The following is a 25,347-nucleotide window of genomic DNA, read 5'->3' as shown; positions in this document are numbered from 1 at the left end:
AAAAATGCAACAAAAGAAAAATAAAGTGGTCTTGCTACATTCCCGCATAATTACAGAAAAATGGTTGCTCCCAGTTTTTAACCCATGTAAACATGGGTTTGTTTACATTTTGAACATGTAACTATACTTTTAATGCCAGATTTTAACTTGTAAATGTGTAAAGATCCTGTGTGATAACATGCACAAGAAACTACACTTGGCTTGCAAAAGCTGTCTACACAGGCCCTCACAATGGCTCACGTATCAAGCACACAACCGCAACCTGAAGCATCTTTTTAGGCTTCAAGTATATTTTCTTCAGTCTTACACATGCAACTACTACTGAAACTCAGCTGACACACTGCTCTCACTATGCAGCCAGTGTAGCCACGGTGTAACTTTAAATACTAACAAAGTTAAGAAGCCACTTCTGGAAGACAGGAGAACAGATGTGGAAACTACATGTGTCGGCTGAATAAAAATAACCAACAAAACTTCTAGTGTCAGTGTTTATCTTCGACAGTTCAGACCAGATTGATTTAACAAAGATTATCAGTCTGATTTGGACTGTAAAACTCACACACAAAAATACACACACACACACACAGACTGGGAAAAGGCAGCAGTGTGTCAGAATCATTATCTCCAGTATTTTTCCATCTGTTGTTTGCCAGATTCTGCAGGCTGCACCACACAATCCAGATGTGGTTTGGCCTCAGATATAGAGCAGATAGAACTTCAGACTTCTGCTTTTGTCATATATTATATACAGTATGTATATAGTGTATATTTAGATATATAGATATATATACAGATAGATAGATAGATACAGATAGATACAGATAGATAGATAGATAGATAGATAGATAGATAGATAGATAGATAGATAGATAGATAGACAGATAGATAGACAGATAGATAGATAGATAGATAGATAGATAGATAGGCTGTTTAGTATTAAAGCCCCTGACAACTTACAGTAGTTTCCAATTTTAAGTATTTCATTAAATTAACATTAAATATTCATGACTAAACACACAACAATCAAAGTCAATCTGATGGCTAACTTGCTTCATCAGGACAATGTGAGTCTTGTTTGATCAGATTTGTTTGACATAAGAATCTCTCTGGCAATATAAGCAAAGAAATCTGTCATAAAATTCAAATATTGCTAAATTCTGGTCAGTGAAAAGAAACCTGATATCTTCTTTTTCCAACCGAGAAAAAGCATGACAGTAACTACTGTAGCGTGTCTTATTGCTAAGCCAAGGCAAGTAAGATCCTCAAGAGCGGGAGAATGTGAACAAACATCCACATGTCATCTCAACCCGTCAGCTGGAACTTATTTTGTGTTAATGAATGATACTGGAAGTAGAGCAGATATATATCATTCCATTTTATCTTATCACAGATACATCAGCATATGAGTGTAAACTACACGTCGGCTGATGAGTAACAAGAAATATTACTACAGATATAATTTTTAAGAACCTATTTTAAGGGATCCAAAAATTTACAGCAGCCAATATATTGTCATTGGATTTTGTAAACCTACAAATATGTTATGAATTTTGACTTCAAACAGATGATTTCAGAGTAAATATAAATATTTTTCCCAAATTCAAACAGCTATTCTTATTTTTCATGAGAAGTTACAGCCCCACTGTTTACCCTACTGGAACTGATACCTTTCACAAACTGATTCATCAGGACAACAGATTTAAAAAACAAACCCTTTAACTGTCGCATTTAAAGTTATTTTTAATGATGGGAACTGTCCTGTTACACAAACTTACAAATAAAATCAGTGGCCTCACCAGACTAGGGCTGCAAATACCGATTATTTTCATTGTTGATTACTCTGCCGATTTACTTTCTCAATTAATCTTTTTATCCATAAAACGTGAAAACTGCCCCATAATAATTTCTTAGAGCTCGCTGATTTTTGACTGTCTAATCAACAGTCAAAAATCCAAAGAAATTCAGTTTACTATCATGTATGACACAGAAACCCTTCAAATCCTCACATGTAAGATGTTGAAATTAGCTAAATTGGGGGATTTTTGCTTTAAAAATTATTAAAATGATTATTCGATTAGCAAAATAGTTGCCAATTATTATTATATTATTATTATTATCAATAGTTGCTCATTTATTTTTCTATCTATTAATTGTTGCAGCTCTACACCACAATGAAAGAAAACTGTTTTTCCAAACTGGGTCAGCCAATAAAGGGAAGCAAAGGTCAAACATTTTTTCAAGCCTGTTTAAAAATGCAGGCTGAAAGTGATTCTGTGCTGTAATGTCATTTGTAACCCATTAGCTTTTTCAACACATAGTTTTCCCTGCAGTGTAATAAGCACCTCGTAGGGAAGAAATAGTTACTAGAGCTCCAGACACCACTGAGTAAACCTACACAGACCAGATTCAGCTCAGGCATTTTAAACAGCCACAGCAGGAAAAGGACAGGTGTAACTAATATTAATGATGGCTAGAGTCCATTTACAGGTATGTTGCCAGTAAGCCAGCACACCTAAATGGAATGCAGCCATTACGAATGTAATGAGTTACAGCTGTGTTTGACAAGTGAAACTGTCTGCAGTGAGAGAGGCCTGGTATTTGTTTGTAAAGAGCAGACAGAGAAAGAACAAGTGGATGTATGTGAGGAGGTTCAGCTGGATGAAAGACGTTTACAATTGGAAATCCTCCACTTTAATAAACACTTGAATTCAACTAAACAAAAAGCTTGATCCTGGCAGTAATATTATCTAATGGTTCATTTATAGGACTGAGTAGACAGACCGGCCACTGGGATTCAGTCCATACTCAACAGTGATAACACACCAAGTAAGTCTTTGAAAGTCAGCCTAAATCTGATTTTTAAATATGATTAAATTTGGTTTAACAGACTATTCATCTGGCTGCTGATCAATGTGACAATACACCCATGTATGCCCATGTGAACACCTCAACGTTACAGCCATATGTAATAGTTGAACTTGTGATTCAAAACCATAGGCAATCTGCTGCTACTTTCCACATATTTTTGGCCATACAGCGTTTCCCCTATGTTGACTGCTTTGGCCTGGCGGGGGATGGAGGGGTACTCAGCAGCTACACATTTCTCCATTTTTCTATTTCTCTGTTCAGCGTTTTCAGGTTAGGCTAACCCATTGTTGCTAACTTTGGAGCTAACCCCCTTCACTTTTCCAGCAGTTGAGGACACAAATGTGACTTTTCTTGGTCTTGACAAGCTGCAGCATTTTTTAACTGACACACTGTAGCCTGTACCGTACATTTACTGCCAGACTGACAACTTATCGCTAACCTTTTCCTCTGCTCCGCTCGCATTCACCATCACTTTTCTGCCGCTCGCTCTTTCACTCAACCACTCACTCACTACGCCACATTTTATGCACTGCCGTATTCCTTAAAAGGAGCAACGCTATCAAGAGTTTCATATTTTGGAACAGCGCTGCACAGAGGCTCCTAAACGCTATTGATTTTGGAATGGATGGGCATTTGGCATTATTTTTGGCATTAAAAAAATTTTTTTTGGCCTGGCGGGGGTTCTTGTTGGCCTGGCGGCCCGCCGGGCCTATACTATTATAGGGGAAACACTGGCAATATTATGTGTGTCCCATGTTTTATCAGATACACTATCTCTACATCAAGGTCTCACTCTCTCTTATTTACTTGTCATTCACAACAAACAGAAGCCCATATAACTAACAATTTCAATATTGCATTTTCTGTTTTGGTGTGATCTCCAGCTTGGAGGTTCATCTGTGATCAACTTTGACTTGCAAATTCCTCTGTTCAGCCAATAGGAACAGTGTTGTCTTGAGGTGTCTTGTGTTTGAAGCAGAGGTGGTCATGACTGCAGTGTTGTGTCATCAATCACTTCAGTACAATATTACACTACCAGACAACAAACTACAGAATCACCTTTCACAGTCTGTAATCACTCTGTTTATTATTTACTTATCACTTTCAATGGGCCAATGAAATCACATAATTGTCAGTGCTGTGTGTTGGACAATTTCATTGAACTGAGGACAAATATCAGTGTTCCCTTATGTGTGTACTGGAGGCTGAGGGTGCAGGTTATTAAACTGGCTCAGATTTTTGATTGATTGACTTATTAAAAAATGAGCTCTACTGAACTAGACTATTCCTTTCTTTTGATTTATTAATGTTGACTATAACAAGTAATCAATCATCATTAAAGGGGATCTACTATGCTCATTTCCAGCCCTATATTTTTATTCTGCGACTCCAGTAGCTTTGCATGATTCACAGTTCAAAAACTTATTTATCTTACACTGGCCCTTTATGCAGTCCCTCTGGCAACCGTATCAGAGTTGTGTTAAGTTAACGCTGATGCAAACCCAACATTTCCTGATTTACTGCTTCAAACTAAAACTTTTAAATGGTTAAATAATGGGAGGCTTCTATTGTGAAGTATTTAAAGGAAATCAAACATGTTCCTCACCGAATTAGTGGAGCTTCGTTAGCGGCGCTAAAAACTGGTCAACACAACAACATATGGACATATTTGGAGCTCTTTGTTCAGCGGATCAGTTAGAAATAATGCAGGGAGCAACAGTACAAGCAGAAACAGTGATGATAATGTTTGATGAAGAGCTGCAGATGACCAGCACACCTCCAACACGTAAACTACTTATTTTACTTTGTCCTGCTGTGTAATGGAAAAACATTCACAGTGTGTCAGCTCAGCCCAAGTCATGGCTCAGAGTGACTACCCCCAAAACAATGGAAAACACCATAATGTTAGCGGAGCGGAGCAGTGAACTTGCATGCTGTGCGTGAAGCAGATGACCATATAAAGAAATCCATAATGGAAAAGTCACGCACACCAAGGGTTGTAGTGAGGTGCTTACCACTGGAAGTAGACTTGAGAGTAGGAAAAAATTATTGCACACTCTGGCTCCATATGCTTTTCTCTTTTTATTTAGATGGTGTTTCGACCCTCGGGCCTTCTTCAACAATAATCCTTATTGTTGATCTTGAAGAGATCAATAATAATAACTGGAAGTTGACTTGAAAGTAGGAAAAAAGTGTTGCACACTCTGGCTCTGTATGCTTTTCTCTTTTTATTTAGATGACGTTTCGACCCTTAGGCCTTTTTCAACAATAATCCTTATTGTTGATCTTTAAGAGATCAATAATAATAACAATAATTCTTATTGTTGATCTGGAAGAAGGCCTAAGGGCCGAAATATCATCTACATAAAAAGAGAAAAGCATATGCAGCCAGAGTGTGCAACACTTTTTTCCTACTCTCATAAGAAAATTCGTCCCAAGCCAACGTCAGCTCGGGCTGAAAGTAGAAAAGACCTTTGGAAATCGAGCATTCAGAGCGGTCTGGAGCCGGTGCTTTTCGCTCACAGGTATTACTTCTAAATATGTTTACCTTACATTATTTGATACTTTGGCCTTGTTTAATATGAACATCCAACATCGTAACATTATATGTATGACTGAAAATAAGGAGAAGCATAATAGATCCCCTTTAAGGTCAATTTTAAGCCTAAGAAATCACCTATCACCTGTAGGTTGATCATTCAAACATTTGCTATTGTTGTTCATTTCAGATACATGTGACACCTCAAAGACAGAAGGATAATTGATGATGATGTGGCAGAACTCCATAGGGAGGAATTTAACATAAACCAGCAGTGTGAGTTCTTACTCAGAAAGGAAGCTGCTGAAGTTCTGCAGGTCGCTGGCATCCATCACCACGTTGAGACTGCTGATTGTCCTCTCAGATCTCTGACCTTCCTGCAGGACAAAACACACCATCACTATACATCATAAATTTCATTTCAGACTCTGTGTCAATCTGCTTTAGGTCTGCATTAGATTGAGAGAATTTCATGCTGCTGGAGACTTACAGCTCACTTATGTCATGTGTGGGGCTTCTGATTTTAATGTTGTTCCATTGGTAGTGGAGCCCAAATGATCGAAATTGTGGCTTAGCAAAGTATAATTGATCTTTGAATGACCTCTTGGAGTCTAACTTGATTTCATAAACATGACTAATTTGATAGTAAACAAGCTTGATTCTTTATCATTCATCACAACTCTGTATTGTTCACTGGCCAATATTTCAAGCCATGCAAGCCCCCAGTGAGTTTGAGTCAGCGCTAAAGCAAGTTTTAAAAGTCATCTTCAGTTGTTGCCTCCAAACGTTTATCTACATTTTGAATGTGATCGGGGCAAAAGAGAATGAAAAGAAAAGACAGTAGAGTGAGCAGGAAGAGACAAGAAATCCAGACCTGCTGCTGGTGTTTCATATCTAGGGAGCCATAACTCACATATGATTGATTTCATTGGGTTACAACACTAACAAAACATTTTAATGTTACTGGAAGCTGTACTGGCCCACATTATGTTTCAAAATAAAATATTAATCAAAACTACATTAAAGGGGGGGACGAGAGTGTGTGTTTACAAGATGATTCTGTGTCCAAAGTACACAACCAAATAATTAATGTCTTTATCAAAACAAGTATCAACTTAAGAGGAAATATGCAATTTCAATGACATTTCATGAGCCAGAAAGGAGGAGTGATTCACTGAAACCAGCTGTTCTGTTGGTTGGTCCAGTGAGAATGAAAACCAGAAGACTGTTGGACCTACATGGAGCAGGTTTATAGATCACAATAATACAGAATCTCACTACAATAAAATTACATTTACCGGTGACTTTACATGTACAACATTGGCTGATGTCGAGGGTCAATCATCATTTTTGTTTAACTGTGACAGTCCAAACTGTGCTTCTAACAGGCCTTGATGTAGCACCTCAAGATGAGTATTAAACCTCAATACTTTTTTGGTATAGACGGAAATGTGTCCACAGCACTATGTAACAAAAACAAGTACTGAAAGTTGTCTGGTCATATTCATAACCTTGACAGACGTATTCTTTGATCAGACAATTGACTATTGCTACTGAAACTCAGGCATCATGTCAGCAGTGGAATTAAATACTGTTAAATAACACAGACCTCTACTTGGAGGAGAGTTTTAATATATTTCTTGTGAATGAACAATGAAAGGTGATATTTAAATTGTCTAATTTTTAAAGATCTAGCATAAGTGGGAGTGACCATAAAATACTTAATGAAATCCTAACCTGAGAGGCTACTGTTGCCACCAGCACGGACATAACTTCAACTGACACTGTTTCCTCTGAGGTAGTTTGGTCCAATATGTCTGTCTGCATGACATTTATGACCTGACTGTGATTTTTCTTTGCTCTGAAGTGTTCTGTGTGTCTAACAGCTGCTGCTGAGGTCTGAAGAGCAGCTAAACTCTAAACTGTACACTTGATGCCTCATCAATGAACCACTGAACGTGGTCCTCTGTCGCCCTCTGATGGCTGGACTAAGCACTAGCACCTGTTCTATGACGTCCTCAGTCCATAAAGGTGTGTTACTTGTTACCAGATTAGCAAAACCATTTTCAGCAATCTCTCTCCCCATCTCTCTGTGAATTTGTTGAGTCTAAATCCCAAATCTAATTTAGAGTACAGTAAATGAAAACAATCCAGACCATCAATCTCTGTTTCACCAAAAGCTTGGACAATAAATTGTGTGTAAGCAAAGGACACAAGTGTTTGAATGCTTAAATGTCCTTTCAATCCAAATCCAACAATAGTCCTGTACAGAGCTCTTCTATACAGCTGTTGAGTTTAATTGACTTTTTCCATTAATACTGTGAAAAATATCAGATTGAGGGTTTGGCTGGAGTCTTGTTTGATGAGCTTTGATCCAACCAGGTCTCTGGCATGCAGACCAAATTGGATCTGACCATCTATTCCAGGTACATCTAGGTAATGGATATCATGAGTAGAACCTGACTGATGCAGGACGTTTTAGGCTGATACTGATGTTGATGTTTAAAAGTTATTGACTGACATATGTGCTGATACTTATATATCAGTGATAAGGCAATGTTGGCCAATAATATTGGGCTCTAATTATGATTATACTTGCCCAGTTACTGGAACAGTGGACATAACACACAAAGAGCGGAAAAACATCCGATTCGTTGCTTAATTCATATTGGATGGGTACAAGGAGATGGACATGGAGATAAAAGTTGTTGAAAAGGACACAAAGAAATCAAAAAAGGAGCTGCATGAACTGTATATCAGTATGTTAAACACCAAAAACTTCAATACATTCAGAAAGGGTAAAAGCTCCAATCATCCAACTCCACTTGTCAGGACAGTGCAAAAGTAAGAGGTGACAGAGGGAGCATCTTGATCAACCAACAGGAATGGTGGCCAAAGTGTGGTTTGAACCAGAGGCCGTCTGTCTCTTCAACAGATCCCCTAAAGACTCACCTTGACCTCAGAGAGCTGAAACTCCACCTGGAAGACCAGCTCAGAGCAGTGACCTGACACACAGAGCTGCTGGACCAGCTTACTGCCACCTAGTAGACACACACATCACACCAGTGTTAGAACATTATTACATCAGTGTGAGGACAATTAAAAGGAGCCCTTTGGAGTTTTCTTGTAAACAAAGTTGTGTTTGCATTCAAAGTTTCTCACCAAAACGCACAGTGTTTATCCTTGAGATCTCACAAACATTATAAATGCATTTCCCTCCTCATAAAATATTTGTGAAGCAGATTTACACTCATCAAAACACTGCTCCATAGTGCTACTCATGGTCATAAACTCCAGAGGGTACCTTTCAAATTACAAAATATTTTTTTTAAGAATGGGAACAAGGTAATAAACTGCAACTGCAAATACAGGTAAATAATGTGAACAATATACAATATATATAAAGAGTTAGGGCTGCAACTAAAGATTATTTGGATTGATTAATCTGCTGGTTATTTTCCTGATTCAATGATTAATCATTTAATCTATAAAATGTCCGAAAACAGTGAAAGCTGTGCTCGTACTGCTTTGCAGAGTCTTTGTGGTGCAACTGTTCAGACTGATGCCATTCATCTGCGTCTGTCGCTGCAGATCCTCCTCCAGCTCCTCCACCTCCTCTTTCAGCTTGGACAGCACCTCCTCCTTCAATCCTTTTTGTCTCTTTCCGCATATATACGACCTATGGAGATGGACAAGAGACTATTAATTTACTGTCACAACAGTTCTGCACTTCTGTTTACAACTTTTTGCTTTCCCACGCACCACTACACCACCTGGGTGTTCTAAGTGTAAAAACACATTTTAGGATTGTGGGAAAATACTACAGGTTGAAAACTGGGGTCTGAGGGAGATTTAAAAATTAACAATAAAAATGAAACTCACAGCGCATCCTTGCATTTGTCCCTGAACTGTATCGTCATGTCTTTGTGGTTTTCCTGCTGTTGGTGCTGCAATACTGCAACTTCAGCCTGGAGACGCTTGATCTGAGCCTCCAGCACCTTCACTTCTTCAGTGTTCTCCACGCTCATGTTCTCCTCCATCCTGATGGACAAACACCAACTGACTCAACAAAATAAGCATTTATAACTTTCTATAGAGATCTGGTGAACAAAGCAGCACAAAAAACACTGTTACATCGATAAATACAGTGCAAACAACATAAACAGGACAATAAGACAACTGTCACAAAAGAGTATAAATAATGTAACTCATGCAGGAGATGAGAGGACGCTACGTGAGACTTGATTGTTTAGTACTGAAAAGTAATAATAAGCTGTGTTGTCAGAAAAGAAGATACTGAAAAGCCACCAAAGATACATAAGGATACTAACGGAATGAAAACGATAAAGTGAGTATGAGACCATTCAGCATTGAAAAGGTTTTGATATTAGTCTTCAATCTTATAGAGGCCGTTTTCCTGATTAAGTAGGGTTAATATAAATACTATCAAAAGGGTTTACTTGCATTACGTTTCTTTTACTCACAGAAGTAGGAAATTCTATCCAGTTAGCTCACGTTAACTTAGATGACGACGATGCTTTTTAGCAAATGACACAAGTTAGACACTGTCATGTCTGAAGTTAACTAACCGTATTCATTCCCGTTTTTAAAGTACTAAATCCACACACACATATATATCAACGAGTGTTATTCTGTTTTATTGTAAATGAAACGCTTTTCCTCACCTGATTTAACTAGCTGACGTTTCTTCACCCTGACAACCAAAACAGTTTGGAGCCTCGCGCCCTCTGGACTCTACCACTTTCCCTGGGTCGGAGGGGGGAAACTGTCTCATAGTGAAGAAAAGTAAAGTATAGTGTCCCTCAGTAGATATAAATACAGTAAATATTTATAGATATATATACTTTAAAAATACATGTTAGCGCTTTATCAACGCCAACAGACATTAAACAAAAGAGCTGTCAGAGTTGGAAATTGTGGGAGTCCCCTCTATAGATGGCTGTATCTATAGCGTCGGCGATTGCGTATGATCACTACGATTTTGAGCTAATTGAATGGAAAAAATATAACTCCTTCATTGATTAACCGTCACAAGTGAAATGTTGGATAGCTTGACGTACCGTCATTTGCTTCTGACTTTATTTGCATTTTGATAAAGCTGAATCTCCTGTTAAATAAACCACAGCGGAACGCTTCGGTTTTTGCGGAAACGAGTGCGGAAGGAAAACTGTGCAGGAGTGCAGCCTCCGGACAGAATTAACGGTAACACCAGCTGGATACATGTGAGGTAAACATTTGTTGGTTTTTCTGTCGATATTAAAGTAAACTGATAACTCGATCGCGATAACTCTATCAGCTCAGTTATACGTGAATTTACGTAGAGGCAGTAGTTAATTTAGATTGTTTGTGTCGCTGTTTTAGTTCCTCCAAAGATTCAGTGAAGTGCTTCAGGCTGAGCTGGATGGAGACGTTTAAGTGCTCTAATCGACAAAACATCATGTCCTGTTATGTTTTCCTGACTTTTTCTCTTTATTTTTTCTCTAAGTGCAGTCTGTCCATCTAGGGACTTTGGCTGAGATCATGTGACCCTTCATATTTACTTTTCCTGGTGAAACTATTGTAGTTCATTAGGTCCACCTACATGTGTAACAGCTCTGCTCCTAGTCCTACCTTCCTGAAAGATATAATGTTCAGTTTTGGTTTGAAATGTTTTATAGGAGTATTTGTTCACCATATATATATCCACGACTAGACTAAATATTGGAAACAGCTCTCAATATAGCACACTACAAGACAACTGCACCACGAGCCTCCAAAATGACCATAATGTTGAATTTACACTTAAAAGGACTTTACAAATGTAAAGTAAAAAGTCCAGGTGCCTTGTAGCTGACAGAGAGAGCACCCTACACTTCTGTACAAGTTGTAGTGATGATTCTTAAAGCTGTCACCAGTTATGAATCTCAGAATTTTATCTACTGAGTGACTGAAATGCACAAGTTGGAGCATATAAATAATATCACTGTCATTCCAGTACAAACGGAAGGGAGAAACGGGTTTTGTATCTGTACAGGAAGTTTGTTTGCATAATAATAATTATAATCTAATGATATAATCTAATGATAAATATTTATGTAGGACTGCAACTAATGATTATTTTCATTAATCAATTAGTTGTTTTGTCTACAAAATGACAGAAATAAAGAAACCAGAAAATATTCATATTTGAAAGCTGTAATCTGAGATTTAAACTTTTTTTTTTGAAAAACAATTAATCGATTATTAAAATAGTTGTCAATTAATCTAATAGTTGACAACTAATTGATTAATCAGCTAATCGTTGCAGGTCTATACTTATGTATATAATGTGTGTAATTGTATAAAGTACTGACACTGAAACAGTCAATGATGTCAGTTCCCATCTATGGTCTATTGATGGATTGATAAGTGGATTGATCAGCATTTAGATAGCTGACCATGGTGTGTCTTGTCCCTGCATTGACAGTGTTGTCGTGGATACGGAGCAATGCGGCGACTGTACGTCGGCGGGTTGAGCCACTCGATCACCCAGAAGGATCTGAAGGATCGATTTGGAAAGTTTGGAGTTGTGGAGGATGTGGAGCTCCGGACCAGGAAGGACGATGAAGGTGAGGACACTCTGACAGTCATGATGATAATAATAACAGTATTTAATTTTTAAATTCCATTTAATTCTGATTCTTTTTATGCTATATTTCATGTTTTATGTATTCTGAGAACCTTCTAAAACCTGATTGAGATATAATCCACCACAGTTGCCGCTAGATTTTCTGTCAATGCTTTGTGAGACTCTTCTTAAAATTCTCCTTTTGTTGCATTTAAGGACTCGCTCTATCTGATATTTAAGAATCAGCTGCTGAACAGCAAATTTATTAATGCAAGAAATCACATTCACTGTATACTTTTAAGTGATTTTTCTTCTTGTTTGTTTTAAATTTAGCTTCACAGACTGGCAAGAGTGGACCTGGAATTATAGACATGTACAGTGTTAGACTGTAATCTTTCATGACTAGCAAATTATTGGCAATTTGTTACACTTTAAATTTATTAATGCATGATTTAAATGCAAATTTAACCATTTTCTTTATAAAAGTTTTTTTTTTCAATGTGTCCATTTATTTGATTAATTATAAGCAACCATATTGAAATTATTCAGCTAGCACACTCCAGACTCCAGAGATCTATTTAAAAACTGAGTATGATTTCAAAAAACGTTCAGTGTGGATTTTAATTACATGCATTTTGTAGTTCGTGTGATAATCATACAAAATCCTCATTATCATCCTTCAATAAACATAAAGGTTTTTATGCTTAATTTTATGATTGTTGTGTAAATCATATTTTATTGTTCAGAGATTCCTCAGCGACCTGCATGTGTTCTAACTGTTGCTGTTCTCCTGCAGGGGTTCCTTACAAAACATTCGGCTACATTAACATCAACATTTCAGACGCAGACCTGAAGAAATGTAAGTGAACAGAGCTGCTGCAGGAAATCCTGCGTCAACTCAACAGCTTTATGTGTTCTGTGATGTTCTTTCAGACTAACTAACACCTCAGCTGTTATAAGAGCCATGTCATTAAACCTTCAAGTCCTGTTTTAATTAAACAGGAGAAAAAACATCAAAGATCAGTTTCACAGAAGTGTCAATATCTTGAATCAGGCAAATCACTGCACAATTCTGGTTCTCGAAAATTATTGATTTCTGATCTGATCCTCTCCTCCGGAGCAGGTTAGCCATGCAGCATAAGTTATGAATCACCATGGTGATTTGATTACAAATCATTTTGATTAGCTGCAACTAATCATTATTTTCATTATCTATTAATCTACCAATATTCTCAATTAACTGATAAACCATTTTGACTTTAAAGTATAAAAAACTGTTTGTCACAGTTTCCAGAGTTAAAAGTAAGCCAGTTTGTGATAATAGAGCATCTGAGTTAAACCCAAAGATCCTGTAGCTTGATAACCCACTAAACTCACTTTGTGATACAGGACTCAGAGCTTGTGTTGTATCATCAGTATAAGATCGGTGTTCTTCTTCTGCAGGTATGACGGTGCTGAACAAATCGAAATGGAAAGGAGGAACTCTGCAGATTGAAACAGCCAAGGAGAGTTTCCTGCACAGGTACAGACACGTTCACCTCACCATGAAAGTATTCGGACAGTCCAATATTGACACGAAAATGTCTATGATTATTATAATATATAATAATATATATTAATCTGCCAGTTATTTTCTTGATAAACTGTTTTGACAGTTAAGTGTCAGAAAAGAGTCCAAGGTAATGTCTTTAAGTGTCTTTGGTAAGACATTTAAACAACAATCTAAAACCTGCAGATGTTCAGTTTACAATGATACAAAACAAAGAAAAGCAGTAAATCCTCATATTGGGAAAGCTGCAACCAGCGAATGGTTGATGTTTTTGTTTATAAAATGATTCAAACAATTAATAGATTGTCAGAATAGTTGCCAATTCACTTCTGTCTGTGATTTTGCCTACTGGTATAAAGAGTCTGAGTAGCAGACTGTTTAGACTGTTAAACCTCTGTATTAGCATACAAAATGATTGCAGGTGTGTAAGTAAGCTGTAAGCATCTGTGCATCTGTTTTCAAAACAGATGTGTAGTTTTCCAGATGTAGCTTGTCCCTGATTCTTAACATTCAAACAGATTCCAGTGATTATTGAGGGAAAAGAACAGCGCAGAGAGCTCCATTTATTAAGTGAAAAATATTCCACCTCACTAAACCACCTGCTGATAATCTTATGCTAATAGATTCTTCCTGATCCCAGTGTGTGATGAGTTTGTGTTTGTGTCTTCAGACTTGCTGAGGAGCGGCAGGAGGCGGAAGAACAGCGCCTCCAGCAGCCCGCAGCTGAGGACAAGAGACAGAAGATGCTGGACTCCCTGAGCAAAGCTGGTGTACACGACTTCACCATGAAGGCTGCGGTGCCGGGAACCGAAATACCAGGACATAAGGTCCAGTCATCTACTGCTTCCTGTTTCTATCAGGACGTCTGTGTGCATTTATGTGTGTGATGGGAAGCGTCTTGGTTCGGTGTGGACTTCAGATCCAGTAGAGCCTGATCGATACTGGTTTTTATGTTTGTAAGATAAATGGGCTTAAAGAAACACATAATATAGATTACAGAATTTTAACCAGAATTTTCCCTTTTTTACCTAAATGTATGCCATGAGAATAATTTAAAAAATGATATAATCACATAGAAATTTAACACAAAGTTGACTTTTAAATCTTGACCAATAATAAGTAATCATTGGTTAAATTTGAACATCACAAATTTCAACATTGTTTATTGATTAGCCTGAAGGGGGCGCCATAATGTCAGTTGATTCGTCTTTATTTGCTGCACAGCACCATGTGTGGGGATGAAGGTGTTGACTGTCCTCCTCTCTGGTTTCAGGACTGGGTGGTCAGTAAATTCGGACGAGTCCTCCCCGTCCTGCAGCTCAGTTGTCGGAAAGGCAGCAAAGCTCGAACTCTGAAGTACGACCCGTCCAAGTACAGCCACAACATCCGCAGGCTGAATCCGCCCACCGAGGACGAGTCCACACCTGTCACCCAGCTCACCTGGGAGGTATCGGGAGGAGATGATGACATCAGCAAGAAGAGGCGGGGCGAGTTCCCCCCATATCAGCCACCGAGACCCAAGAAGAGTCGGACAGACGTGGTCATCTCCCGTAATGCTGTCGGCAGAATCGGGTAACAGTGTTTTGTTTTCTACAGTCTGACCTAAAGGTTCCACTGGTTTGTTTCTGCAATTCTAAAAGGTTCCTGTTGTTTTCTGCAATGCCTAAACCTCCCAGATTGTTTCTGGTTTCTAACATCCCTGATGGTTTTTGGGATTCCATATTTTATGAGATTCTCAAAGGTTCCCTACCAGTTTCTGAGATTCCCAAATGTTCCCAGTCGTATCTAGAATTTCTAGGGATATCTAAGGATTTCTGTTGGTTCCTGGGACCCTCAAAAGTTTGTTTTAATGTTAGAATTCCCAAAAGTATTAACTGGTTTCCTTGATGTTTTTTGAACATCCTACTGGATCTTGGAAATCCCAAAACTTTGCACTGGGCTTTTATGAAGTCCTGCTGTTTTCTAGGATTACATATTTTTCAAGTTTTTTTCGAGGATTCTCAAATGTCCGACTTTTCATTTTCCTTCTGGAGTTCTCGGGTTTCTTCTCGTTTATTGGATTCCCTAATGTTCCTAATGGTTTCTGTAATTTCTGCTGGTTTTGGACATTCTAAATGCTTTTCAGGATTCTCAGAGTATTAAAATTTACATTTTGATCCCACTTCTGGTATCTACATGGTGTTATTCTGCTCTCATCAGTCTCCTCTGTGTTCCTCTCAGATTCGAGAAGATTGAATCTGTCAACAACGCCGAGGCTCATCGGGTCACCAACGGATTTGAACTTCCAACCTACCACAGACTGGCTCAGAGGAGAGGGGCACTTGTAGCTGACAGTGACGACGATTCAGACGAGGAAATCCGCAGGCTGGTGGCGGTTCAGCAGAGCTCCCATGGTGCACTGTGGCAGGAAGCAGAGGAGGATAACCTAGAAGTGGTCGGACATGACTACTTGGTGAAGTCTGGACTCTCCGGTCAGCAGCAGAAAGGTAACAGACATGTTTTCATCTCCAGGCACTTTATTTCTGTGTATCATCTTTCTTCTTTAAGTCCCAGTAGCTTGTTAAAGTTTTATCGTGGAGAATCGAGACGCCGTTGATGGTGAAGATCAACTTTTTTTATTTTGTTTGAAGTTGTTTTACGTAGTTGAGTGGAGAGGAAACACTTCTGTGCTTGTGTTTCCTTTCCACTCAATACCATATAATGAAAATAAAATAATAAGATAATACAACAAATTTAGATCATGGAATAAGAAAACAAAACTTTCTTAAAGAATTAAAGGAAATGTTATATTATTATTATTATTATTATTATTATTATTATTATTATTATTATTATTATTATTATTATTATTGTTATTATTATTATTAAGATTATAAATAAGGATGGTTTGTTAATTTAGCACCTGAAGTTCAGGATGCATCCAATGACCTGGAAAAAACTCACAAAAAATGTGACACAATATTCAAGAACACCTTTTTCTTTGGGTTTCCAGGTAGGCCAGATGATAAAGACGATGAAGACTACGATTCTGCCGACACGGATGAATTATTCGCTTCCAGGAAACCTCCACCGCAGGAGAAACTTACTCAACTCGCTGCAGAAGACGTCTCGGGAAACAACACAGACAGGAAGAGAAAGACGAAGAAGAAAAATAAAGCTGGTGAGCAAGAGGAAGAGGAGGAAAAGTACGATTCATCAGATGCTGAAGAACACCTCCCCTCCAGAAAACCTTCCTCCTCACAGCACAGAGAGGATTCTGGGAAACAAGGCAGCAGCTCTGAGAACCAAAGTAAGAAGATGACAGTCCTCCCTGTTGTAAAACCCCCTTCCTCAGAATCAGATAGTGATGAGGAGGATGATGATGATGAATCAGATGATGATGATGATGAAGATGATGAGGAGTTAGAATCAGCGGATTCAGATTCAGATTTAGATTATGAAGCCATGTTTTCTAATGTGACCCGTCTGGAGATCTCCCTGGCTGATCTACAGAAGCTCGCTGAAGCTTCCCAGGAAACCTCTGGTACTACATCTCCCAGCATGCTCAGCGCACAAGAAACTAACCTCATGTCCAACCCCGGTGAACGACCTGCTCCCAAGAAAGGCACTATGCCGGAAGAAATCCTCGCTGCCATCATGGAGGAGGACAGCAGCGAAGACGAACGGAAGAAGAAAAAGAAGAAAAGAAAAGACGTCACGGCGACGCTGCTGCCGGCCTTCCAGGGGACGAGAGCGCTGAATGAGGGATCAGACACAGACGAGTGTCAGAAGAGACAGAAAGAGGAGGAAGAGGAGGGAAGTGTGGTTAAAAAACAGAAGCTGGACTCTGAAGTTTCTCAGATGAATCACAAAGCAACAGACAGCAAAACCAGCAGGACTCTGAGCGGACAGAAACACACAGAAACGGAGAAGATGATGTCAGAGAGCAGTGAGGAAGACGAGGAGGAGGAGGAGGAGGAGGAGGAGGAGGAAGAGGAGAAAAGGGAGGAGCTGGTGAAGAGCGTGGGTACTCCAAAAGTTTTAAAAAAGGCTCCAACTAAAGTTCCAGTAAATGCTGAGAAAGCTGAAACTGGCTCCTCCTCTAGCAGTGATGATGAGGAGGAGGAGGATGATGAGGATGAGGAAGAGGAGGAGAAGATAAAAGCCACTCAGAGCGTTCTTATAGCTAAAGCTGCAGCAAAGGCTTCACCTTCATCCTCCAGCTCCTCCAGTGAGGAAGACGAGGACGAGCAAGAGATTCCTTCTGCTAAAGATGCTGTGAAAGCGGCACCTCCCCCTGCTTTTGACAGCGAGTCCTCTTCCAGCGAGGAGGAGGAGGAGGATGAAGAGGAGAAGGTGCCTGCTCCTCCTCGGGTGGTGTTAGGGGCTAAGGAGGAAGAGGAGCGGCAGAGGAAGGCCAACATGAGGAGGCTTGCTGCCGTCCAGCAGAGACAGAAAGAAGCTGAAGAACACAAGAAGCTCATCCAGGGAGCTCTGGCCAACCTGGTGGGTTCAGAGTGTGTGAGGATCAGATCAGACCTTCAGACCATTTTCCCCAGTTTGTCCAGTTCTCAAAACACTGTTTAAGGTTTCATATTTGGCCTCAAGGGTTTACGTTGAGTTTGGATTGTTCCAACAAAATCATTTTAGACTTTTACAATGTTTAATCATAAGAAATCTATATTATAAACTAACTAAACTGATGTAATTCTGACGTTGTAAACAGTTTAATGAAATGTAGGAAACAAAACTGATAAATTAAGTTTTCAGTGATTGATCGGCTCTGGGTTAGACGTCTTTTAACTCTTCCTTTTGTCACATTGACATTATCATCAGCTTTTAAGTTTGATATGACAAACTTGTTAGAAATCAGTTGCCTGTTTACACATCCAGCAGATGAGGAGCAAGATTATCACTCATTTGGAGTCAAGTCTGTGTTGACATGATGAATATAAATCCAATGTTCACATTTTTGGTCTCCGCTAACTTCTGAGAAAAATATCCGGCTCTTTAGCTGCTACATGCTCCACATTAATTCAAAATTGAAATCAAGAATAAAGAAATATTTCCGTATTAAAAATGTTAATTACAAATCCTGTTGTTCTTAGACAAAAAAGAATTAAGCCAATTCACCTGAAAAACAGAATGTTTGACTAATTAAACTATAATGAAAAGTCCATGTTCAAGAACAAACAGCAACAAAAGTCAGTCTACCCTTCATTCTTTTATTTTTCGATATTGTTCTGTCGTTCTTCATAGATGATTCTTTTCAGCTGCTCTTTGCTGGAGGGGGTTTTGTTGCTCTACTTTCCTCTTTAAAATACTTCTGTCGGATTCAGGTCAGAGGAGATACTTGGCCAGTTTATAGTTTTCACTTTTTTCTTCTTTAAAAACTCTTGTGTGATGTTTGCAGTGTGTTTGAGATCATCGTCATGTTGGAAAATTCCTCTCCCACCGACCTCGTTAAGACTGGGAGTTCATTGTTTTATGAAAGGATGAAACTAAACCAATAATAATTAGAACATTGATAACAATATTAATCTCCATTAGGACACTCCGGCGGCAGGAGCAGGGAAACACATCGTCTTTGGCTCTGATGATGATGATGATGAAGATGATGATGAAGATAAGCAGCAGACACCCTCAGAGGTCACAACGTCAAAGAAGACCCTGTTCCAGGACAGCCAATCAGAGGACGAGTCTACAGATGATGAGGCAGCAGCCAATGAGAACGGCCCAACAAAAGAGAAGGTGAGTGAAGAATTACAGATCTGAGAGAAAACTACATCAGATGATATTTAGTTCACTCAGAATCTGCCTGAGAATTTATATAAATATCTATATTTATTTATTATTAAAGTGAATATTTAGCCATGAAGAGACAAGATTTTAACTGATCACAGCGACCTCACAACAGTTTTCTCTTCTTATAAAAGTGACAAGAAATCAAATCCTGAATCTGCTGTTAATTAACTGTTTGTGTGTGTGTGTGTGTGTGTGTGTGTGTGTGTTCAGGTGCGTCTGAAGCCGTCGGGCCCTCAGCTGTTCGGCAACAGTGAGGATGAGGAGGATGGCGATGAAGAGGAGGATGACAGCAGGTTTGACATCAGGCCTCAGTTTGAAGGTCGAGCAGGACAGAAGGTGAGAAGAGTTCACGCCGTGCGGCACTGTATGCTAACTGTTACAATTACATAATAAAGGATACGTTCACTTTACTGACATGCTCATATGTACATTGAAAGTATTATTGATCGCTGTAATTGTTGTGATTGAAGCCTGCCTCTGATGTTTGTTTGTTTGTGTATTGTCCAGCTGATGGAGCTGCAGTCTCGCTTCGGGACAGACGACCGTTTCCGGATGGACTCTCGATTCCTGGAGGAGGATGAGGACAAAGAGGAGGAGTCAGGTGAGGCTGTGTGTGTGTCTGTGTGTGTGTGTGTGTGTGTGTGTGTGTGTGTGTGTGTGTGTGTGTGTGTGTGTGTGTGTGTGTGTGTTCGCTCTAGTCATGGTCTGTAGAAAAGCAGGTCAAGATGGTGATGATGAAATGGTCTGGTATGTTTATAATACAAATTGTAGATGAATTATAGTACATAAATATGTTGCTTTTTACCTTCCGAGAAACGCTGAAGTTAGCTGACAGAAACATAATGTTACTGAAATGTGAGCTGCTGTTGATCAGGTTGATTTATTTATTTATTGAATGGGAGAGTGTGCAGTTTGAAACATTAAAGATGCACTGCACCAGAGTTAGCTTGAAGCTAATTTGCATCTGTAGTCCCCGACAAAAAACATACAGCACAACAACAAACAGTAAGTGAAACTGAAGTGAAACCTGTGAGCATCACTTCCTGGTGAATAAATAAAACGACTGTTGTTGATTCAGAGAGGAAGACGAGCGTGACCGAGGAGGACGAGGCTCTTGAGGAGGAGAGGAAGAAGAACCTGTCCATCTTGCAGGGCGTCCTCGGCAGCAGCCAACAAACCTGCAGCAGCAAGACAGCCGTCAAAGCCAAGACCTTCAGGTCAGCCTCACACACACACAGTCTGGACCGCAGTATTTCAACATGTGATATTAAAAGGGAAGAAATCAATAAATTAAAATGTGATAATGTGTGTGTTTGCAGAGACGTCTCAGCGCTCCATTACGACCCAAGCAGAGAGGAACACGCTGCGTTTGAGACCAAAACGGACGAAACCAAGAAGGAGAGGTACGAACACAGAAACTAGTAATGATCCGATCTGTATCAGCATCAATACTGACCTTATGAAGCAGATAGACAGAATATCAGCGATCGTTGATCGATTCACAGTGATAAAGCTGACATTCTATACTTTTATTATTGTCAAATAGATAATAATAAAAAATAAAAATAACAAATCCCATGAATAAGACTGAAAACCTTCCTTACCCTGTCTGTCTGCCGCAGGGCCTACTGAAGATGTAAAACTTTAAAAATGGCAGACAAATACATAGTCTCATTTTTAAAGGGGATATATTGTAGAAAGGGAGATTTTCATTGCTTTTTTTATTATAAAGCAGGTCTATGTGCTTTACAAATACTGTGAAAATATCAAAACGCTCTGTCCACGGAGAAATATACACAGCCTGTATTCAGAAACTGCACCTTTAAACGAGCCGTTTGGACTTCTGAAAGGTTGTGATGTTACAACTATATGCTCAGCGTTTATTCCTCCCATTACCAACGGGACCCCCCGCCCCTCCTGAAAGAACAAAATAAAAAAAGTTTATTTATGTTATTTACCTTATTAATGTGCACTCGTTTCATTTCAGCTCAGTGTGAGAGTCTCTACTGCGTTTTGCTGTCGTTTATGGTTGCGCTAGTTTCTACTTCCTCTCCTCTGCGCTCTGTGTGCTACAGTCCGTTTCCTGGGGTTGGCCTGGGCGTGCGTCACTCAGAAAACAGTCAGCCAATCAGAAGAGAGGAGCATTGAGCAAACACAAAACAGCCCGTTTCAGGCTGAGTGAGACGGAGGGGCTTCATACATGGCTCATACAGCTGTAACTAGGTGCTTTTTGACCATAAAAACATGCAAATATTTGTAAATAGACCACAAAAATGAAAATATTAAACTGGGAAAGGGGCATAATATGACCTCTTAAAAAAAAAAAAAAAAGGTTCAGTAATTTCCTAAAAAGCTGGCCACTGTAGTTTTAAGCAAATATTGCTCAAACAGGAGGAAACAGTGCATTTGTTGGGGACTATTTTCAGCAGTGGATTAATACACATTTGATGCTCTAGTGTATATTTCCAGCAGCAGCAGATGTATGTAGGATTGATTCAAAATAAACTTGTGTGTGTGTTCCTGGTAAAGAAGGAACATGTCGCCTAATGTAAATGTGTGACTCATTTATGTGTTGTTGTTAGTTTTTAGACAACAATGGAGGTCTACGTCACAGAGGAATAAGAAATATATGCCTTTGTGCACAGACAATACTTGTTAGTAGGATAGAAACTCACTAAAATCCAGTCAACATGTACTCAAACTAAATCACATCCACCTTACTCTCTCTACCTGTACATCAGTAAATCTATCATGTGATCTGTTGTCTTCACAGCAAGTCGGCCAGGAGGAAGAAGAGGGAAGAGGCTCAGAAGCTCCCTGACGTTTCTAAGGAGATTTTCTACGACGTGTCCGGAGACCTGAAGGCCCTGTTCGGTCAGACGAAGGATGACGTCGCTGGAGGAGAAGAGAAGACGAGCTGGGACCAAGAGGAGGAAGAGGAAGAAGTGGACCAAGGAGGGAAGGAAGAAGAGCAGATCCCTCTGTCATCTCTCCTCTCAGCAGATACCAGCGCAAAGACAGAGGAGTCGTCCGGGTTTAAATTCTCCTTCTTTGGAGACGACACAGAGACAGGAAGTACAGAGACGGGTAGGTTAAACCTCAGATAATTACCTCAGACTGTCTCAGAGGGAAGATTTGTTCCCAGTTTTAAATCTTTCTGTCTTTCTCCAGCAGCAGCAGCAGAGTACAAGGTGGAGAGCATCCAGGCTCCAAAGGTGTCATGGCAACAAGACCCACGTTTACAAGACAGCAGCTCGGAGGAGGAAGAGGAAGAGGAGGAGGAGGAGGAGGAACATGAGGAGAAAATCAGCACTGTCGCTAAAACCACAGAGTGAGAAAAATCAAGTGTTGATCCTCTGTGTTTTTGACATGTTGTCAACTGTGTCTTGAGTGAAAGGGTTTCTACTGGAGCTGCAACTAACAACTGTTTTCATGAGTCTGTTGATTATTTTCTTGATTACTTGTTTTATCCGAAAAATAAGAAAATGAACCAGAACTCAAGATGGATGTCGTCAAATTCCTTGTTTTATCCAACAATATATCCAAATATATTCAATTAAGTGTCATTTATGACAAAGAAAAGCAGCAAATCCTGACATTTTAGAAGCTAGGACCAGTGAATATTTGGCATTTTTGCTTGAAAAATGATTATCAAAATAGTTGCCGGTTAATTTCCCGTCGATCGACTAATCATTTAAGCTGTAGTTTCTACCTGCTCTGAATGTCCACACTAGAAGGCAAGATGAAAACCGTCAAGATTTCTCCCCTCAAAGATGTAGTTGTGTGAAGAATTTCAAACAAAATTTGGCCAATCACTGCATAAAGTAGGCGTCATTGTCCGATTGTCTGTTTCAAGAAGTTAAAACACTTGTAGGAGTGCGTCCTACAGAGAGACCACCCTGTAAAAATAAAAGATGAATGAATGAATGTTTGAAGTATACTGAGGCCTTAACGCTCACCTGTAGACCAGTTATTATAGAATCCATTTCAATTCAAATCCAGAGTCACCTGAATGTGTGAATGTCTGTGTCAACTGTTCACAGAGAGGAGACTCCCTCGAAGAAAGAGCTCTTCTTCTTCTACCCTGAAGACAGCAGATTGACAGGTAAGACGGAGTGTGTGAGTGTAGAGAATATAAAAAAAAACAGATATTACTTCTCTCCTAGCCACAGTTACGATCCCAGTCCTCTCTTTCTTAAAGGATATGGCTGGCGATTTTCTATATTTGTATTATTGTCAATAAATCTTATGTGTAGAGCCATTACACTGTACATAACTTTAGTACAAAGTCAAGAGTTTGTGATATGTAGCACAACAAGCTAGTGACGCACTGTAAACAGAAAAGCGTTCTTGCTCATGCTCAGTGGCGTCTGCCTTACCAGGAGCTTCTCCCCGGAGACTCAAAACATGATCGTTGTTATTAATCTTTGAAGCTGTTTCTAAACAAGCGAACACAACCCAAAACTCTTTGGGGCGAAAGAACATGTCACCCAGTGCAATGGTGTGGTTTACTGTAGCAGTTTTACTACACAGAGGAATATGATATATCAGGTTTTGGATACAAACAGTACTTGTTAGTAGGATCAATTCATTTTTGGTTTGGCTCTGAACATGAGATTAGTTGACAATAGGAAAAATATAGAAAATAAGCAGCCATATGTTTGTTAACTATCTTAGCTCCTGTCTTAGCTGGTGAAACCAACATTTCAGAGAACAAGAGGATTTTCTGAAATGTTGTACTGTTACTTTGTGGTCTAAACCTTCTCTTTCCTCCATCAGAGGGTCCGAGGTTGTTCTGTCGTTCCTCTCAGCTGGAGGAGCAGAGGGAGCAGTGGGAGGAAATGAGGAGCGCGCTCAGACAGGTACGTGAACTTTTCACATGAACATTATCAAAAACAGTCTCATCATGTGTCCCCAGTTAATAACATTTACACTTAGTTTTCTGAGGACATATTTGCAGATTCTTCTCTTCTGAATCTTATGCACATTTACAGATTATTTGCACACATTCACAAATCTTAAATACACATGCACGATTAGAGAAATGTCTCAACTTTACTCACACATTTGCAAATAATCCAGCTACAAAAGTCTTTTTTTTGTACGTGTCAACAGAAATTTACATTACTGTAGATCAAATGTAATCTAAACCTCAGACTGAGTGAAGATGTGAACTGATTCGGGGATTCATGTCTGTTTCCACAGGAGTACCGCAAGAAACACAAAGACGCCCGCAGGAAGCTGAAATCCTCCCACAGGAGCTGAGGATTATGGGAAGTGAAGTCTCTGTGTTTCAGTTTTGGACTCACTGGTCTGGACTTCAGAATCAGGAGCTGACAGATTATTTCCTTCTTCTTGGTGTCATTTTGACTGATTTTTAACAGTCTGAAGGAGGGAAGAAGAAAACCAGACATCAGGAGAAAGTTAAAGAATATCAGGTTTATTTTTTTATTTTAATAAACACTGAGAAGACCTTTTGTTGTCAGAGCTTCCTGTTGAAACAGCTGCATCTGATTCTCTCGTTGAACTTCTGGACAAACAGCAGCAGCAGCAGCAGCCAGTCACAGCTTCAGAGGACCAAACCTGTTAGACATAAATGAATGAATGAATAAACAAAATGGTCAAATGAACAGAGAAATAAATATATTAATAATGAAATAAAAATAATAAATATGAAAAGGTCATTGTTGCTTCAGGGTTCAGGATAGATGTATTTTGTTAATCCATTAATTTATTTTTTGTCATTTATTTCTCCATTTATTTGGCTATACTATTCATTCATTCTTTTTTTTGTATTAGTCAGGTTTGGTCCTCCATACATCACATCATATAGTATATTTCTGTGTCACTGTTGGTGCCACAGCTGAAGTCAAAGTAATGAGACTTGTGATTTTCACTGTGGACTTGTTTGCCTCATTACAGTTGATTTGAGAAGCTTCAATGTCACTTTGTGCTGTAAAAATAAAGTGAAATGAGATTGTTTATCTGAACATGAAGATA

The 25,347-nt window shown here is 39.2% G+C and overlaps 2 protein-coding genes across 5 annotated transcripts in view; one reads left to right on the top strand and one right to left on the bottom strand.

Annotated features, from left to right (window-relative positions):
* Positions 1-10,195, bottom strand: part of LOC121894051 (centromere protein P) — a 119,003-nt gene extending 108,808 nt beyond the window's left edge. The window contains exons 1-5 of one of the 2 annotated variants that reach the window (XM_042406364.1): positions 10,093-10,195; positions 9,290-9,448; positions 8,932-9,086; positions 8,360-8,448; positions 5,696-5,784 (exon numbers count right to left, since the gene is read on the bottom strand). In XM_042406364.1, coding sequence (XP_042262298.1) covers positions 5,696-5,784; positions 8,360-8,448; positions 8,932-9,086; positions 9,290-9,447 — 491 coding nt within the window. In that variant the 5' untranslated portion in view covers position 9,448; positions 10,093-10,195. Of the gene's footprint in view, positions 1-5,695; positions 5,785-8,359; positions 8,449-8,931; positions 9,087-9,289; positions 9,449-9,891; positions 10,069-10,092 lie in introns of those variants that run through there. The other variant, XM_042406365.1, reaches the window with a different exon arrangement.
* A 299-nt stretch (positions 10,196-10,494) lies between these two features.
* On the top strand, positions 10,495-25,343 carry nol8 (nucleolar protein 8). Of its 3 annotated transcripts, none has more exons than XM_042406358.1 (18): positions 10,495-10,655; positions 11,874-12,015; positions 12,811-12,873; positions 13,458-13,536; positions 14,234-14,390; positions 14,837-15,135; positions 15,784-16,049; positions 16,556-18,048; positions 19,093-19,293; positions 19,558-19,683; positions 19,855-19,948; positions 20,426-20,564; positions 20,667-20,750; positions 22,121-22,434; positions 22,525-22,678; positions 23,391-23,452; positions 24,127-24,209; positions 24,553-25,343. In XM_042406358.1, the coding sequence occupies exons 2-18, from the start codon at positions 11,895-11,897 to the stop codon at positions 24,610-24,612; spliced, it is 3,795 nt and encodes a 1,264-aa protein (XP_042262292.1). In that variant the 5' UTR covers positions 10,495-10,655; positions 11,874-11,894; the 3' UTR covers positions 24,613-25,343. The 3 variants fall into 3 exon arrangements, with proteins under 3 accessions (XP_042262292.1, XP_042262291.1, XP_042262289.1); XM_042406357.1 differs by having other exon boundaries at positions 22,522-22,678; XM_042406355.1 differs by having other exon boundaries at positions 22,519-22,678.
* The last annotated feature ends 4 nt before the right edge of the window (positions 25,344-25,347 follow it).

The sequence above is a fragment of the Thunnus maccoyii genome, chromosome 3 (genome assembly GCF_910596095.1).
Source record: "Thunnus maccoyii chromosome 3, fThuMac1.1, whole genome shotgun sequence".
In the NCBI taxonomy this organism is placed as follows: Eukaryota; Metazoa; Chordata; class Actinopteri; order Scombriformes; family Scombridae; genus Thunnus; species Thunnus maccoyii.
Note: the sequence above shows the minus strand (reverse complement) of the source record. Positions and strands in the feature narration are given on the sequence as shown.